The sequence below is a fragment of the Echeneis naucrates genome, chromosome 6, assembly GCF_900963305.1.
Source record: "Echeneis naucrates chromosome 6, fEcheNa1.1, whole genome shotgun sequence".
Classification (NCBI taxonomy): Eukaryota; Metazoa; Chordata; class Actinopteri; order Carangiformes; family Echeneidae; genus Echeneis; species Echeneis naucrates.
This window is the reverse complement of record NC_042516.1, coordinates 20,517,789-20,534,848: the sequence shown is the minus strand read 5'-3', so window position 1 is coordinate 20,534,848 and position 17,060 is coordinate 20,517,789. Positions and strand designations below refer to the sequence as shown.

Here is a 17,060-nt window from a genome sequence, read left to right as displayed (position 1 = left end):
CAGTTCAAAATGAATTAACCATTTAACGGCTACAAAGAAATAAATCCATGTTTGTGTTTGATTGATGTCTTGGTACAGTGTACGATTCATCATTCCCCTCACCGTACCTGGAACAGCGTATTCTGAATTGACGGTGCGGCTGGTGGAAAAGGAGACGGTCGGCGTGTTGTTCTGCTTCTCCTTCTGCCTGCGGCGGTAGAGCAGCAGAAGAGCCAGGAGCAAGACCACCAGGATGACGAGGACGACGATGCCGCCAATGGCCCCCCACGACTCCTTCTCTCCGGGAGGGAGAGGGACCATGACGCTCCCCGACTGCTCAGGAGATTCTGTGGAGACGGCCGGTAGAGCAGACTTCAGTCACAAAGGTCACTGTAAGTGAGGGAAGAAGAGGCACATTAGCACCTGTAATCCAAAGACTCCCCGTTTGTTTGTACCTTGTTTGCAGTCATCCCCATTTTCACAAACGCAGTCTCCAGTGAATCGGTCACAGATGACGTTGTTCGGACAGGAGCAGGTCTGAGCACAGAACGGGCCGAACCGTCCTGGACTACAGGCTGAGGGAGAAAAAAAAACAAAAAGGTAACTCAGTGTAAAAGACATCAGAGACCACCGCTGTATTTTTATCCGTTCAAAGATCAGACGATATAATATTAATCAGAAATCACTTTGAATAATTGTATCAATCATTTTTCCTACAAAGAATCACCAAACAAAGAAGAAAAAATCCAATCCAATCATCAAAGAAAGGCCAAATAATGCCTCAAAGCATTTTTATGGCTAAGTGAAAGCTCAGTTTTTCTTGTTGATTCACCATCTGGCTCTCGACTCCTAATTCTTTGTGTTTCTAAACTAAGTATTCACTTTGATGGTCCACTTCTTGCCATGGATGTGATCTAATTCACAATCAGACTGAGAAAGCAGACAAGTATAAGAAAAGGTCAATGTAGAAGTTCCTATCTTTGGATCATCACACTTAAAAGTCTTAAAAAGCCTTTTTTTTTTTTTTAGTTTAAGATAATTTAGTTTTAAAATTGTGTAAAAACATTGCTCATAGTTTTATTTATTTTTTTTTATAGCTGAGCTGAGGTCTCCTTGCTGCGGTTACATGTGTGTGATGTGACGGGTGACGTGTTGTCGCTGGGTGAAATCGCGTGGCACTCACGTATGGAGCAGTCGGTGGCGGTCCAGCCGGGCAGACACTCACAGTGACCGTCCCGGTGATCACACGTGGAGTTGTTGGCACATTTGACGCACACTTCAGAGCACTGCTTGCCGTAGTAGCCCTCTGGACAAACTGGAAAACACACAGCGAAACTTATGACGTCACCTGCTCAGCTTATGTGGAGGCTGAATGAAGACTTCTGTGGAACGTCAACGTGTGCGTGAATAAGAGCACAGTTGTGACGCCGACCTTGGTCGCAGTTGTGTCCGGTGTATCCAGGCAGACAGTCACACTCTCCCGTCACGTGATGGCAGCGGTACGACTGTCCACAGGACGGGCAGGACATGCTGCACTGCTCACCATACATTCCAGCTCTGCATCCTGGAAGACACACAGATGAGGAGCGAGGCGGGCCAGACATTAAACGGGACGGTCCAGCTCAGCAGTTTTTGGCTGTTAACCGCACTCACTGTTCTGGCAGGTGACTCCCCAGTAGCCTGGACGACACACACATGCTCCATTTTCCCTCAGGCACGTGTCACTGTTGGGACAGTGCTTGAAACAGGTCTGGTTACAGTGGCGCCCCCACAAGCCCTCTGAGCACGGCTCACTGCAGCGGGGACCTGGGGGAGCGGAGGGGATAAAGATGGATGAGGCAGCAAAGCCCAAAAATTAGTGTGCTGTGACTGAACCGGGTGAAGCACTCGCTTCATTTACTCCGAGTGTATTTCAACTGTGAAATAGGAGCTCTCACTCCATCCAAGAAAAACTGCATTCGTGTATTTCCTTAAATTAAAATAAACAAGTCGAAATAAAATTGCATTTGATCAATAGTTCACTTCGCTCACGTGTGAACGTGACTGACTCGTAGCTGGATTTGTTTGTTTTAATCTGTCTGTTACACACGATGTATGCTTTGAACTGACAGATTCTTTTATACTGATTTCACTTCCATTCACACAAAAGCCAACCGTCTCCATTCATTGTAAATCTGAAGGTCAACTTGCAGAGACTTGAAACGGGCTTCACGTAAATAATCCACAACCAACTGGCAACTTTGTCACAGTTACTTTGTAAGATGAAACTCTTCTAAGGACTTTTTTCTAAGCCACTGAGGTAATCTTTTGAGATTAGGGGGCGCTGTCTGCTGAAAATGTCTTTATTCATGAGTCGAACATCAACCTCAGACTCAGAGGACTAATGATGAGCAAACACAAAGTGAAAAGGATCATTCGATTCAGAGCATTCATTAGTTGCACTTCTCGTAAAAAGATTTTGGATGCAGGACTTTGAAATGTTTTTGTATTTGTCATGATGGACTTTTATAATAAAGTAAGGCAACTTTAACTAAAGTGCAGGTGTGAATGCTGTATATGAAACAAATGGTGACGTGAACGATCAAATCTGAAAACTTTTGATATAGTAAGAATATCATTCATGTAAAGCACAGGCTGTTTGAGACTCGGTGTCACCGATGTCACGAGACCTGAACAGAAACAGAGCAGAGTGAAACCTGTGGCTGAGTCATTACTATTGGACAGCTCTTATCTGTGATACCAAAGCCAAGCAGGACGTCGGCACTTACCCCACCATCCTGGCAGACAGTGGCACTCCCCCGTGTTTGCTTGGCACCCGTCGGCATGAACACAATCACACCTCTTCAGGCAGCCTGGCCCAAATGAGCCCATCTGCACATGTGAACAAATGCCAACAGGCTCAGAAATTGTCAGGGGAATCTCTTCGAGACTGGGCCAGCTCAGTCAGAATCAGACAAAATACTACGCTGGCACAGCGCTATTATACAGACAACCTGGTGGGCTGGCAGGACGAAGCCAAGAGGGGCGTTCGCATCCAAAAACTTGGATTAAAGCGTGAGGGTGAGGGTGAGGGAGGGGATGAAAAGCTGGACGACATTTCTACAAACATGTTCTGTAAAATTATCACACTCATGGTTTCAGGATGTGTCCTATCAGAGAGAGAGATTCATTTGTCTCCTCAGTTTGACATAGAATCAACAAATAGCGCATTTAGTGCGCCTTTCTTAGCGTCTACAGTTTCTATTATTTCACTAATTGCCATGTGGCGTCATTAAAGTCCAATTTTCCGTTGCTTTAAGAGAAAACGAACAAAACGGATTGTTGATTCATATTGTTCTCTGTTCAGTTTGTTTCAGATTGGATATTTAATTCCCCATGCATGTTACCTGGCATATTTATTACCCAACAGATACTTAGCATGAAAAACAGATACTGTTTTTGATACTGTGTGTCAGATTGATGTGATTTGTCTGTATTGATGCTTGTGTGCCTTTTTTTTGAAACGAGATATTAGACAGTTTTTCGCTTAAACTGGTGGCATAATCTACTTCCCCTGCAGAGAGATAGTAGGTTTAGGAGAGAGGTGTGTGTGTGTGTGTGTGTGTGTGTGTTGTTCTCATCAAGACAAAAATATGTAAAACATGAATGTCATGCAAACAAAAAGGGCCTGTTTTTATAGTTTAAAGTTATCTGATGGATCCTTTAGTATAGTTTTTCCCACTTCTTACAGAAATAACAAATCTAAAAAGACTCTTGTTGGGGCACTCACGGGGCACGGTTGGTCACAGCGTGCCCCCTGCCAGCCGGCTGTGCAGGTGCAGGATCCATCTGCAGGGTTACATTTTGCTCCGTTGGCACAGTGGCAGGTGGCATTGCATCCCGGGCCCCAGGTTCCCTCGGAGCAGGGGGTGGAACAGTCCGGCCCTCTCCAGCCTGCGGACACACAAAAGGACCATCAGCCATGTTGGACCGAAAGTCTTCACCATGAGACCAGTCAGCGTCTTACCCTCTTTGCAGAAGCACATCCCGTCGACTGGTGAGCAGTCGATGAAGTTCTTGCAGGAGCACTCCAGGGAGCAGTTTTTGCCATACGTCCCACTTTTACATGGACTCTCACAGTGAACCCCCTGCAGTGACATCACATGTAGAACAAAGATATTTTTTATGATCACGTCCTGAGAGATAGTTCACACAAACAGAACGTTGACAAAGCTCACAAAGCGATGATGAGGAATGATGGCAAACTGCCCCGCCTACCTTGAACCCCGGGGCACACTGACACCGCCCGGTGGCGCTATCACACACCCCCCCGTTCACACACAGACACGGCTCCAGGCAGCCGTGACCGTAGAAACCATGAGCGCAGGTCTCATTACAGTACAGCCCGGCCCAGCCCGGCTGGCACGTGCACTCTCCCTTCATCGGATGGCAGCTGGACAACAGAAACACAAGTGAATGTGATGGAATCCCAACAAACACACAACAAAAGTCTGCCAAACAGACACACACACACTGAGACAAAAAGAGCACGTGCCACTGTGTGTGTCTTTGACTGCGTTTTGCTCTTGATACTGTATTTTTCTTTTTAAACAGACACAACTCTTCTGAAACATGAAATGACGTCCCAGCTGGTGGACTGTTGAAGCTAAACTAAGATGACCGACAGGTGTTTTCAGTTACTGCTGATTAAACCTCCCAGCTTGGCCTTAGGCCACGCCCACTCAGGCCCGATCAGGTGAGGAGGAACACCTGTGTGTGAGGGCTGCCGTTCAGCCCCAGGAAAGGCAACAGTTACACAACTTCTACTTATTTCAATGCCGTTCTGTGTTCAGGAGCAGAGAGGGGAAATCACTGTTTTCCAGTTAGCAGGTTGCTAAAATTAGCTCACCGGGCCGACCTGCATGATGCAGAAGAAGAGGATATGATGGAAGAAGGACCCGAAAAGACACTGAACTCCAGCTGGCCACTTAAAGGTGAGATTTGTTCTTCATTGGAAGTGTTTTGGAGTAGTATGGTTCATGTTTATTGGTTTGTGTAGAAAGGAGCACAGATCTGATACACTAACCTGCCAAGTCAGTTGCCTCAAATTTTCTCTTCTGCCTGACTGATTTTTGTTGTGTTTTTACCAAAAGGTAATTTCACAGCCTCAGTCCCTTCCTCTCACCTGAGTGTGTGTTTGTCCTGACACAGACACGAGCGTTCACAGTGCATGCCGTACATCCCGGGTGCACACATCCGGTCCCTGCAGTGCGGACCGTGGAAGCCGGGCTCACACAGGCAGCCCCCGTCAATGTTGTAGCAGCGAGCGCCGTTTGCACAGTCGCACACGCCTTTACAGTCCTGACCATAACTGCCTGCAGCACACTCCTCGTTACACCTGCGGGCACACCGGGCACATCAGAGCTCGACAAACGGGAAGTAACACAAACCTCTGTTCTTGATTCAATTATATGCAAATCCAATTGAATTCAGTTTTGTATTGTTGATAGTCGTTGGTTTGTGTTCTTCTGTCTCTGGAGTTTGTAAAATAGTTAGCTTTGACATTAAAAAAAGAAATGCTGCAGAATTAATGACTGCTCAGTGACCAGAAATCATTTAATATGACATCAATACACTGCAAACAGCAATGATTCATATCAAAGGACGTTAATGCCAAAAATCTAAGCAGGCCCTCTCTAAGGATTCAATTACACTTACTGCCTTAAGGACAGTTTTCCTTTTTTAATCTTAACTTGGACTGAAAGAAGAGCTGACAGATACCAGACATGCAGAAGGAAGGGAAGGGATGAACGCTCGACGCTTTCATACATCCCTTGCTGCACTTGTTCGTACACACCTGATGCCGGTGAATCCTTTAGCACACTGGCAGTGCCCACTGTCAGGGTCACATTTGCCCCTGTTGTGACAAACACATTCCTCAGCACAGTTCGGTCCGAACCTTCCCTCTGGACATCGCTCGGTACACACTGCACCCTGCGGAGAGGGACACAAACCAAAATGCCAAATTAGTGAGTCCATCTGTGCAAAAAAACTAAACAGCACCAGTTTATGCGGTCACTCAGAAGATAATCTGTTTGCTCTTGATGGGGATCACAATCATATTTCTTCTCCTCCAAAAAGCAAAGAATCTGCTCTATTTTTTTTCTTTTTTTTCCATTAGCGGAAAACCATGAATCTTCAGGTCTCCAGGGATGATAGGGTTTTTTTTTTATTATTTTATTTTATTTTTTATTTTTATGTCTGGAACTGAGAAACTGAGGGCTTTGTCCAAAGTTTTGGATCCAGCTGGGATATGAGCTAATTTGAAATCTGGAGACCTCTGCAGATAACGTGGAGGTCAGTCGGTGCGAGCTGAAAGTTGCAGACGTACCGTCCACCCAGGGGGGCAAGCACAGATCCCTTTGCCCCTGCAGATGCCACCGTTCTGGCAGGGGCATCGTGCCTGGCATTTCCTGGGGCAGGCCTTTTCACAGCTGTGGAGAGCGATGAAGACAACGGTTAATTGCAGCTTAATGGAGCACTACAGCCAAAAAAACACGCCATGTGTCCTGGGACATTCCTGAGGAGTTTAGTAAATGTTTTGTTCTGCAGTAAAAACTCACATCAGGTTTTTATGGTTTCTGAGGCATCAGCAAAAAAACTGTGGTGGAAAGTAACTAAGCACATTTACTCAAGTACTGCACTTTTATTTTATTTTTTTATTAAAGTCACTGCTGTTTAATACTTCAATGCTGCTATAATTCAAAGGCAAATACTTTTTTTTCACACTTGGTAGGTTAAGTTTAGTTGTTACTTTGCAGATTCAGGTGACTAATACAATATAAAGTGAGATATTGTATGTAGTTTACAAGTTAAAATCAGCCCCAACATTGACTGATGTTAATTTAAATGTTTTATGTAGCTAATAATTCTTTACTGTTTTTAATTAATTACTTTAAATGTTTATTTCTACTTTATGACTGAGGCCAAGATGAGATATTGATCTCACCGCTTTCAGAGCTTTGGAAATGATGACGTTAGACATCTAACTCTCTGTACGGCCATATCGTAAATATTTTAAACTCATTTGAAGAGAAAAGTAGAGAAACTATTAAAAGAAAAAATAATGGAGTAAAAAAGAAACCAACAGTAGCTCCCTCAACACTTAAAGAATTGGCAGGATGAAAGCATTGTGGGACTCATCAGCACAGTTGGACCTTGAACTAATCAGATTACTTGGCTTGAACTTCCTCTCATGCAATTGAGCACAAGGATATTATATCTTCTAATACACCCTGGAGGTGAAATAACATGGACAGACTTCAGAAATACACAATTCATCAAGGAGCTTTAGCCCATGATTGATGTTGCCAAGCCCCCTTTTTATTTGGTTCAAACTTGTATGTTGTGCTTTCACATTGGCAGTAAAAAAAAAAAAAAAAGAAAAGTTTCCATTAATATCCAGCTGAGAGGAATTTTCAGTGCTTAATCATCCTCGGGGGCATCTAAAAAAAAAAAGAAGGGTGTAACAGATGACTCATGGATTTTAGAGAACCATATCCACTTTTCTGCTAGACTGTCTTTCAATTCACTTCATGAAGGAAGGATCTGCTCTCTAAGGTTCTCTAAGTTAATGAAGTGATGCATAATGAAGAGCTGTATCAAGCGTCTTCTAAACAAATTAATTGCACATATTCAAAATGGCTGATGCCAAAAGGGACGCAGAGGGAGTTTTCAGCTGCACTAGTTGGACGGTTCTACAGATGGAAATGCTCGTCAGTCAGTCCAGCTCTTTGATCCTGTTAGAAACATCTCAACAATTGTTCCCCAGAGGATGAATCATCAGCACTTGATGAGGTTAACGTGTGGCTTTCAATAAAATATGTGGACAATCTGCCAGCCTCTAAAAAAAGGGACATTTGTTCATAATGTATTTGTGCCTTTTGTCGAGCCTTTTTTTTTTTTTTTGCTTTGTTTGTTGTGCACTTACAAAGTCCCAGTGAATCCGTCCCGACATGCACATTCTCCTGTGGCTTTATCACAGGACCCCCCAGTCCCACACTTGCACCGCTGCAGACAGCCCTTCCCAAAGTTGCCCGCTGGACAGGACTCCTCGCAGTGGCGCCCGATGAAGCCTGGAGGACACTGGCATGCCCCCTTCACGGGATCGCACAGAGCTCCGTTCTCACACTTGCACGGCTGATTGCAGCTCGGGCCCCAGTGTTTGTCATCGCAGGCTGAAAAGTAAGACAACTGTTTTGTGTTGATTGCTCCCGATAATGCTGTTTATCCCGTTTCGTGAGTCTTTGCTTCTTTTGAAAGTGGGTTTTTCTGGAGTTTACAAAGTTTTTGAAAGTAGCTGCATGTTAGTTGGGGATTTTTTTTTTTTGTTTTTTTTTCTCCTCAGAACCGCCCCACACATTTACACCGGGGAGGCTCTCACTTTCAGTGCCCACATTTTCCAACAATTCAGACAAGTCAGCTTCCAGTAACCTTCCCGCTCCTACAAACAGTGTCAAACCTACTCTGCAATGATGGAACTTAAATGAAAGCACCAAGGCAAAATAAGATTAAGCAATATTACTTTAACTTGCATTCGGGTCAAGTATGGTTGTCATTTTTTTGGGGGGTTTTTATATATATATATATATCTTCCAACTCACTTTCTCTCCCATTGCAAATTTAACAGATGTACATGATGTCATGAAAAACAAACAGAAACAAATGTGATTAAATAATGCGTTCAGCCACACAGATAAACAGAACAGAAACATGAGAGGAAGAGCTTTTGGAGAAGTGGTTGGTGACACACTGTCTCTTCCACGCATTGCTATGACCCCCCCCCCCCCCCCCCCCCCCCCCCCCAACACCCCAACAATGCTTCCACATCCAAATCTGGCCCTGTAGCTCCGGAGTGTTATGTTACCAAGCAATAACTTTGAATTGGCAGGGAGATTTGCATGGAGCTCACAGGATGGACATGTTTGAAATGGTTAATTTTACAGAAGCCTTCAGATTGGCTCTGGCTGGAGGGGGAGGGGCTCAGTGGAGAGTCACACAAGGTTTGTGTTTCAAATCGTGATGAAGCGATCTCAGTCCTTGGGGAGAACCCAAATTGGTCATGGGTGCATTCCTCAAATTTCTCATCAATAACTTCAACTGTCTTGGACATCGGACATCACTGAGAAAGTGGGACATCCAATAGCGCTGACGAAACAGATGGATGGGCCTCAGTTATCTCCTCAAGCTAAGAATGATGCCAACAATTTCATGCTGACCCCTGTGGATAATCTCTTTTTTTTTTTTTTTTTTAAAGTAAGCTCCAGACATCCATGCACAATATCAAGCTACACGTCATATGTGTCCAAGCTCCCCTTACCTCTGCCTCTACAGCACATTCGCTCTGCCAGAACTTTGAGAAGTACAAGGACGGTTTTCATGATAATTGCACGCAGGGTAGAGCAGAGCCAAATTTGGTTTGGAGCGAACCGGGCTGACTGTACTGTTTATTGCACTTACTCGGAGCAGGACCCTTGCCTCTTTTGTCTAAGTGAGTTATAACTTCACTGGTCCTCCTTGTGGGCACAGGAGAGGGGTGCTGCCGGTGTGTGTCACACTGAGTGATGAGAAACTCAGCTGGAGCAGCGATTATGTTTACAGACGTTCTCCAGGACAGTGGGGAGATTTACTGAGGGGTCAGCAGAGAAATGGGAGAAATTTACCACCTTGGAGCCTCCACTGAGCATCATCCAGACCTTCCCCTCTGATTTTAACAACTTCATAAATGGTCTTAGATGTTTCATTTTTCAACTCCATTATGATGCTCAGCAGATGTCTTTTTAGTAACTTTTCTTGAAGTGTTTTTGCTCCAGAGTTTTCTATTATACCAGTAATATATCGGCAGTAATATTATTGGGAAACCAGAACAGTTTACTTTGGCTTTTGGGAACTTAAATATGTCATTTATGTTCTTTTAAACCTTCCTTCAGACTGGTGCTTCAGTGTTTCATTTACTTGCAGGTGTCTTGTTTTTTTTGTCCTAAATGTATAAAGCTCAACGCAGTTTTCTTTTAAGATCCCACATGAGCATCATTAATAGGGCCAGTGTCTGGATAACTGTGGGCTTGCAAACCTGCTGATTGAGGAGCACTTCAGATTTGGCATCTCCTCCCAGCCTTTTATAAGGAATGCACACTGATACGGTGGGAAAATTCTTCCTTTTCCCCTGTGCATTGTCCAAACAGTGGTTTGGGTTTTTTCTTGTCCAAATCCACATAATCTGCTGGACATCATAGTCCTTGCTGCTGGTTTTGATTCCAGCTCTGAAACAGGATTTACATAAAGCAAATCCTACTTTGACAGGACATTTTCTGCCACCACTGGTTTCTTCATCTTATGTCACTTTCCATATGAACTCTCTCCCTTCTTTGCCACCTCTCCCTCCTCTAATTTATTCTTCACAGCTGTAGGCATAAAATCCTAAGAGTGTTCAGTCCAAAAACCTCAGTCCCCTCTCCTCTTTCCTCAACACCCAGACGTCCAGGAAGCGTCAGGTCTTATTCTGCCAAACGGCACCACGGTAGGACGATCCAGTGGAGTGGAGCTGAGGCTCGAATCAAAAGCTCAGAGAACGAGTGAAAACAAAGAGGGAAAATTTACATAAGTGAGGGGTAGGGGTGGAAAGGCAGTGTAAGAAGAGACGACGCAAACTGGGCCATTCAAGACAGAGAGCAGGGTAACATTTTCCATTTCCCCTTCCCATCATCTCCCTGTCAGGAACATCAACCGCTACCCGTTAAAGCTAATTCCCGCTCTCTGCAGTGGAATAAGAGAAAATGGAGGAGGGCTGCGTACTATTGACCCAGCTGAGTGTGATGAAATGGGCTGGAGGTAGTGGAAAACTTTGTTTCAGTGAGGGGGAGAAGCAACCCTGTGAAATGTGGCCCTGGTTTCACACTCCAGATTTCAGGACGTACAAACAGTCAGACTCACAGTTATGAACAAATGTTATATAACTTTCTTAACTCCAAAGTATTTAACTGTTAACAGCCTTATTACAGGAGGTTTTTTTTTTTTTTTTTTTTTTTTTTATTCATGTTATCTATTAATACTTTTGAATAGTAACGGAGTGAGAGGTGGAGCTCAGCGTCCTTCTGGACCAGTAAAGTGGATACTGGACTGAGGCTGACATCAGTGACTCATTGCTGAGCATGCGGTAATGCTCCCTTGCTGTTTCCATTGGAATGGCCTCCAGTGTGATGGAATGGTGTGTGAGAGATCAGCTACTTGATCGTAAGCCAGCTGTCATTTCCTGTTGTGGATGTGAGCTGTGTTTGTTTGCACCTGAAGAGAGGGAAAGTGATGGCGGGAAGGGAGGAAACAAGGCGAAGAAAGACAGAGTGTGAGGGGAAAATGTGAGTGAGAGGAGGGGTGGGGGCTGGAAATACCGCTGGAGCAGTCGTCTCCTCGCCAGCCTCCCTCGCACTGGCACCGGTCTGGAGCCACACACCGGCCGTGGACGCACTCCTTGGTGCAGCGAGCTGTTGATCAGAAGGAGAAAAAAATATATATATTTACAGCGCCTAACATTCATTCCGAGACGGTGATATTTAAACTGACGTTGAAAAAGTGCAGCGATCTGAAGCTGCGTATCAAACGAAAGGAACTCTCCAACTTTCCTACAGACACCAGTCCCATCATGCTCCAGATGTGCTCATTCAACTCCAGCTTTATGCAATTTAACACTAATAGTTGTATAAATGTGTATATTTTTACAGGTTTGGACATGTTTGCATGAGTACCAATGCTGCGTACTAACAGTGTACTCTGATATGTGCTTACAGAGTGTTAAGCAGTTCTCATGGACCCTCAGAACTGCTGATCCTAATGTAGCTGGTAGTTTGATTATTGTTTGTTATAATGTGTAAATGTGTGTTATCTTTGTGTCCACATTCCTCCAAACCAAATGTCATTCCTCATGACGGATCAACTCTGATCTGATATTTAAACTGCAGTGTTTCCACATCACAGTGGGAAACATTTCTAAAAATATGTACACATCCCAGTGTGAATATCGAGAACCGTGTCGACCTTGAAAGCTTCTCCACTCCCTTTCTGTGAGTTGCCCTCTGAACCTGCTTTCATTGCATCACTACTTTTTCTGATCTTTCTATAAATCTATCTCAAAAGTACACTTTTCACGCGCTCAACAATCTGTTCAGCTGAATTGCACCACTTCCTTCTAAATTTATTCCGCCCATCGCTAACGGTTATGAGCTGTCGGGCCGACAGCTGGGTCCAACCAAGCAGAAGAAAGCACCAGAATGTCATTCATGCCATCAGTGAGCGCTGAGCTGTGCGCACACCAGCATTAGAAATTAAGCTGCTGTTAACAAAGTTAATTAAACACGCACTTATGAGACAAAAAAATAATAATTCTGCCACAAAACCTTTTCTGTTTTGTTGCCTAGATAAGCGCTTTGCAACTGCGAGGCACTGAGAGCTGCACGCTGTATATACACAATTGTTTTCTTTCTGCTGAAACACAATAAACACTCGTCTCGCTCTTTGTTTTCTCCGCAGTTGCAAGACAGCTGAAAGTGGAAGCAGGAGATTTGGGGGGGATCTGATGAAAGGCTAACGTCATCAAATGAAGGAGGTAAGTACGATTATATTTAATTATATGTATTTAGGAAACAGATCAGATGGCTTCATCCTGGCTTCTCTGATGTGAGTCAGTAAAATAAAAAAGCTTTTGTTTGGCTACAAAAGAAACACATTCACATGGTCTTCAGGATTTCTTGAGACTGCTGTGAGCTGAACAATAAGAAACCAAAAAGGCATATTATTGCAGAGTGAAAAACAGCTACAGAGGGACTGCACACAAAAACCTTGTTATTACAGTCAACATTTTTCAGAGCTACCAGTGATGTACGAGGCCGCGTATGGTTTTGGTTTATTTATGTGCCACAACTGTAATAATGGTGTGTCAGCAGCCTTTTGACAGCTGCATCTATTTGGTTTTTAAAGATTATAACTTTGAAATGTTGCTAATTTTAACCACTGCACCTAAATTTGTTATGTAAAACTGCTCTGGATGGTATTTAAGCACAAAGTACTTCAAGTTAAGTTTTGGTTTTGGGGTTTAGGTGAAGACTTAATTGGGGAGATATTATGGTAGCGGAGACATGAATCAATTTGATTTTTATTTATAAACGGTACCAGTCAATAGTGGAAAACTGCACCAGCTTCGTACTTGGTTAAATATCCACATCAGAAAAACTGAATTACAGAATATCCTGAACAAATCTGTCAGTGCACTCCAGGAAACTCCTCTTGTTAAAGACATGTTCATGACAATGCCAACGAATGATACTGTTACTGTCAGACGGGAGTTTTGTTCCTCCACCCTGAGCTGCACAGATAGCAGAGAGTCCATCTCTGACAGATGCTTTGCTGATGGCAGAGAAAAAAAAAAAAGAAATGCTGAAATAATGTCAAATCCTTATACTGAAAAGAAAATATTGAAATGACCAAGATGGGAGCACTGAAGACGTTCTCAAGGCAGAAACACAGTTTGAAGTTAAAAATTCCAACGAGTGCTGCCAGTACACACTGTGCATTTTCAGCACGAGAAGCCCCAGTGAGAATTAAACCCATAATTTTGATAATTCAAGTTTCATATGCTCCTCATTGTCTAAACACATTGGGTGGAAAAAAGGAGAGAGAAACCGCTCGCTGTGCGTAAAGAGAAAGGGTTACTGTTTGCACAAAACGTGACGATGTTTAACTTGGAAATTATTATGTTAGTGACAATTTCAGCAGAGCACTCAACGCCTGTTGATTGTCGTTTGTCCATCGTTGTGTTACCGTGTGTAACTAAAGTCTCTGTGCTCACTGGGTTTGTCGATGTGAATCTGTGGGTACACCAGATAATGCAGGTTTCAATGTCTTAATTATATTTTACATAAATAAAAAAAAAGGATCCTGTTAACAGGATGAGTACTGATTAGTTGTTTGCTTTGCCCTCTGAAGTGAAGTTCTTTTTGACAATCTGCATCGATAGTTGTAGTGTAAATAATATGCTTACGTTGTACTGCAGCAGATGGAAGCTAATTAGCAGTCACAGATTTTAAATGGAAGAAGGTAAAACAGAATCGGAATTAAAAAAACAACAGTGTAAACTATTTCTGATTTAAAAAAAAATAAATAAATAAATACAATTTCTCAAAGCACTTTTTGAGTAGAGCAGGTCCAGACTGGCTCTGTGTAACGTGGATTAGAGATGGAAAACATTTCATGATTATAAATAGTCAATACAAATTTTATCCAGCGCTGTTTCAGCCATATCGTCCCCTGAGTAGTGAAAACCTGGAGTTTAATTTGGTGTTTGTGGTTAAAATGATTTCCTGCAGACTGAGGGCTTAATCTCCTGTTTCATTCCCCTGCTGTCTACTTTCACTAACAAAAGAACAATGTCCTGCTAATGATTGTTAAAAGATGGGGCTCTGCTAGAGGTCAAACCACTTCGACTCAGCCTTCACCGCAGCAGTCTGGGACTGAATGTGACCCCTTACTGTATGCTACTGTATCTCATCCCTAACTAAGAATGACTAAAAACGGTTTTCAGTCACTTACGGACACATTTCTCTCTGCTCTCATAATACCCTGGACAGCACTGAAACCTCTTGCGATAGTCCGTCTTCACCGCCTGCCTGTAGGCCGTCTTATAGGTGATCCTGAAAGAATGAGACAGTGAAACAGGGCGCTTTGACCCTCCGCTGACAGGAACAGGAAATCATGGCGGCTCGGTGCTACCTGTGGCGCAGGCATCTGTAGGAGGTCCGAGGGTCCGAACAGGGCTCCTGGGTGACGTGGTCGTAAGGATGAGAGTAGGACTCTTTCACTGAGGTGGTGAAGCTGTAAAGGGAGACGGCAGAGATCCAGACTGTGGTAGAAACGTTTCCCTGCTTCATTTTAAATTACTTCTTTGGGTTATGCATTTATTTATGTTTGCTCTTGCCATATTAGTCAGTCAGTCTACTGCTCTGGTCCAGACTTAATGACCAACATGTTCATGGTCTTAAAGATGAATCCAACCTTCCCGTCATCAACATCCATCCCTCCTTCATATTTCTACAGTAGCCTAGAATGGACATTTACTCCCTCTGTTAGACAGGACCTCTTTTTTTATTATTATTTAGGTGAAAGCTATGGATCCATGTAATTATCCTCGATGCCTGGTGGCTTTGAATTTAGATTTTACAGTTAATTAGACCTGATGGTCCTAAGAAGTTGGGTAACCAACTATTTATATTCTGAAAACCACTTTGGTACAAAATTCAACGACCACTTTTGTTCTTTTACCAGCCAAAGTGTGTTTGTTATGAGGAACGTGGGCCACATTGCTGCAGGGACTTCTCCCATAAAAGTTTACTTGGCCATACATGTGCTAGATGAGAGCGCTGACTGTGGTTCTGAGAGGGTTCAAGAGGGTCAACAGTCAGAGTAGTAACAGCAACAGTGACATGTATTTATTTGTCATGGATAAACTAGCCTCACCTCTCCCACAGACTGCACACATTTGGGTCCTTTGGGTCCAGAGAGCAGCACAAACCAATCAGGAAGCTAAAAATCAGCAGCAGGGTGGAGCACTGCATGATCAGCATGGTCCTAAAGGCAAAAAGGATCGACATTTAGGGATCGAAACGACAGCAGATGGTCAGGCTCAGTTATTACTAAATATGGACACAATATGAGCAGCGTTTGTGAAATTCAGGTGTTCTGCAACAATTTTTGCGTTGTCAGTTTGTCTTCATTTGTGACGTTGATTACTTGGACTGCATTAAGCCTGGAGGCTTTTATGCATCAGTATACTATTTTCAAATGTCCAGGAGTTTGTTCTAGTGAAAGACAAATCTGAGCAGCCTGAAAACAGCATAATAACTTAATTCTGTAAAGAAAACACACAGTTGAAAATGATGCACAGATGGAAAAAAAAAATCTATTCCCACTCTCAACAGCATTGACTTTGTTTTTTATTTACTATAATTGACATTTCACAGTGTGGGCCATAGAGAGATTCATTGAAAACTTGTTCTTGGTTCCTATAAATTGTGGTTAAACTTCAGCTCTGACTGTAAAAGAGTTCATTAAAGCCTCAGCGGAGGTGAGGCAGAGAGCCAGACCTGAAGCATAACGCTGTCAGCTCCCTGCTGAGCTGCACACAGACTCAGAGTCCATAAAAAAAAAAAGTCGAGACAACCTGACAGAATGGATGGAAAAGAAAATGATGGGACGGAGTAAACAGAGTCAAGAAATGTGAATGCCAACTTCAGCCTGACCCCGATCAATCAGTGCAGCAGTGGAGCCTTCACATTGGACTGCTGTCCCCGTTCACGCTCCAGCAGCATCTGGATCCAATCACTGCATCGGCCCAAGAGAGCGCGCCGGCACAGGGACCCTGTTAGGCTCTCAGGGAGCAAAAGGGAGCCATTTTCCCCCTCTCTCCACTTCAAATACCCCATGGAAATGAACAGAAGTTCAGCAGAGCAGCGGTCTGGGCCCTCCGTTAAAAGCACCGTGGGAATGTGACGACATTTTCTCCAAAACGGGCACGTTGGGTTGACATCGACTCGGTCAGGCCTGTTGCCGTTCCTCTGTTTTCTCAGCCAGCCCACGCTGACAGAATTACTGCAGCGCAGGTTCTCATGTCATCTCCGTCTGACCTGGGGGAGAAAAGCCTGATAGGTCGAGGCAGTGACGCTGCAGCCACAGATTCAGATCATCTTCGGTCAAACAGCTCAGATCTCAGGAGGAGCAACAATTCCTTTCGCAGATTATATTTTTAGCAGCATTACTGTCTTATGGGGAACTTTGCATGAGAAAAGCTAAATTTAGACCACTCAAACGTAACTATAAACCTATCATCGGGTTTAGGGAAGGATTTTGGTTAAAACAAACAAACTCAACAGTCTGAGGCCACAGTGGAACTTTGAGCTAAATGCTAACACCAACATGATTTCTACGGGACACATTCGTCATGTTGACAATCTGAGGACAAAACAATGTGGACAGCTGAGAATGATGGGAATGTCATTTAT

At 43.7% G+C, this 17,060-nt stretch overlaps 2 protein-coding genes across 4 annotated transcripts in view; one reads left to right on the top strand and one right to left on the bottom strand.

Annotated features, from left to right (window-relative positions):
* The window catches only part of pear1 (platelet endothelial aggregation receptor 1), a 39,163-nt gene that overhangs the window by 5,174 nt on the left and 16,929 nt on the right, over positions 1 to 17,060 (bottom strand). For 2 of the 3 annotated variants that reach the window (XM_029504844.1, XM_029504845.1), the window contains exons 2-18: positions 15,520 to 15,630; positions 14,776 to 14,877; positions 14,596 to 14,696; positions 11,406 to 11,498; positions 7,949 to 8,195; positions 6,350 to 6,452; positions 5,816 to 5,952; positions 5,144 to 5,356; positions 4,237 to 4,411; positions 3,986 to 4,106; positions 3,749 to 3,912; positions 2,748 to 2,850; positions 1,633 to 1,785; positions 1,412 to 1,543; positions 1,163 to 1,294; positions 435 to 554; positions 108 to 326 (exon numbers count right to left, since the gene is read on the bottom strand). In XM_029504844.1, coding sequence (XP_029360704.1) covers positions 108 to 326; positions 435 to 554; positions 1,163 to 1,294; positions 1,412 to 1,543; positions 1,633 to 1,785; positions 2,748 to 2,850; positions 3,749 to 3,912; positions 3,986 to 4,106; positions 4,237 to 4,411; positions 5,144 to 5,356; positions 5,816 to 5,952; positions 6,350 to 6,452; positions 7,949 to 8,195; positions 11,406 to 11,498; positions 14,596 to 14,696; positions 14,776 to 14,877; positions 15,520 to 15,626 — 2,422 coding nt within the window. In that variant the 5' untranslated portion in view covers positions 15,627 to 15,630. Of the gene's footprint in view, positions 1 to 107; positions 327 to 434; positions 555 to 1,162; positions 1,295 to 1,411; positions 1,544 to 1,632; positions 1,786 to 2,747; positions 2,851 to 3,748; positions 3,913 to 3,985; positions 4,107 to 4,236; positions 4,412 to 5,143; positions 5,357 to 5,815; positions 5,953 to 6,349; positions 6,453 to 7,948; positions 8,196 to 11,405; positions 11,499 to 14,595; positions 14,697 to 14,775; positions 14,878 to 15,519; positions 15,631 to 17,060 lie in introns of those variants that run through there. The other variant, XM_029504846.1, reaches the window with a different exon arrangement.
* The window catches only part of gpatch4 (G patch domain containing 4), a 35,557-nt gene continuing 23,290 nt past the window's right edge, over positions 4,794 to 17,060 (top strand). Inside the window, exons 1-3 of the mRNA XM_029504849.1 lie at positions 4,794 to 4,952; positions 8,003 to 8,202; positions 12,541 to 12,616. Of these exons, the coding sequence (XP_029360709.1) occupies positions 12,608 to 12,616 (9 nt within the window). The 5' untranslated portion in view covers positions 4,794 to 4,952; positions 8,003 to 8,202; positions 12,541 to 12,607. The remainder of the gene's footprint in view (positions 4,953 to 8,002; positions 8,203 to 12,540; positions 12,617 to 17,060) is intronic.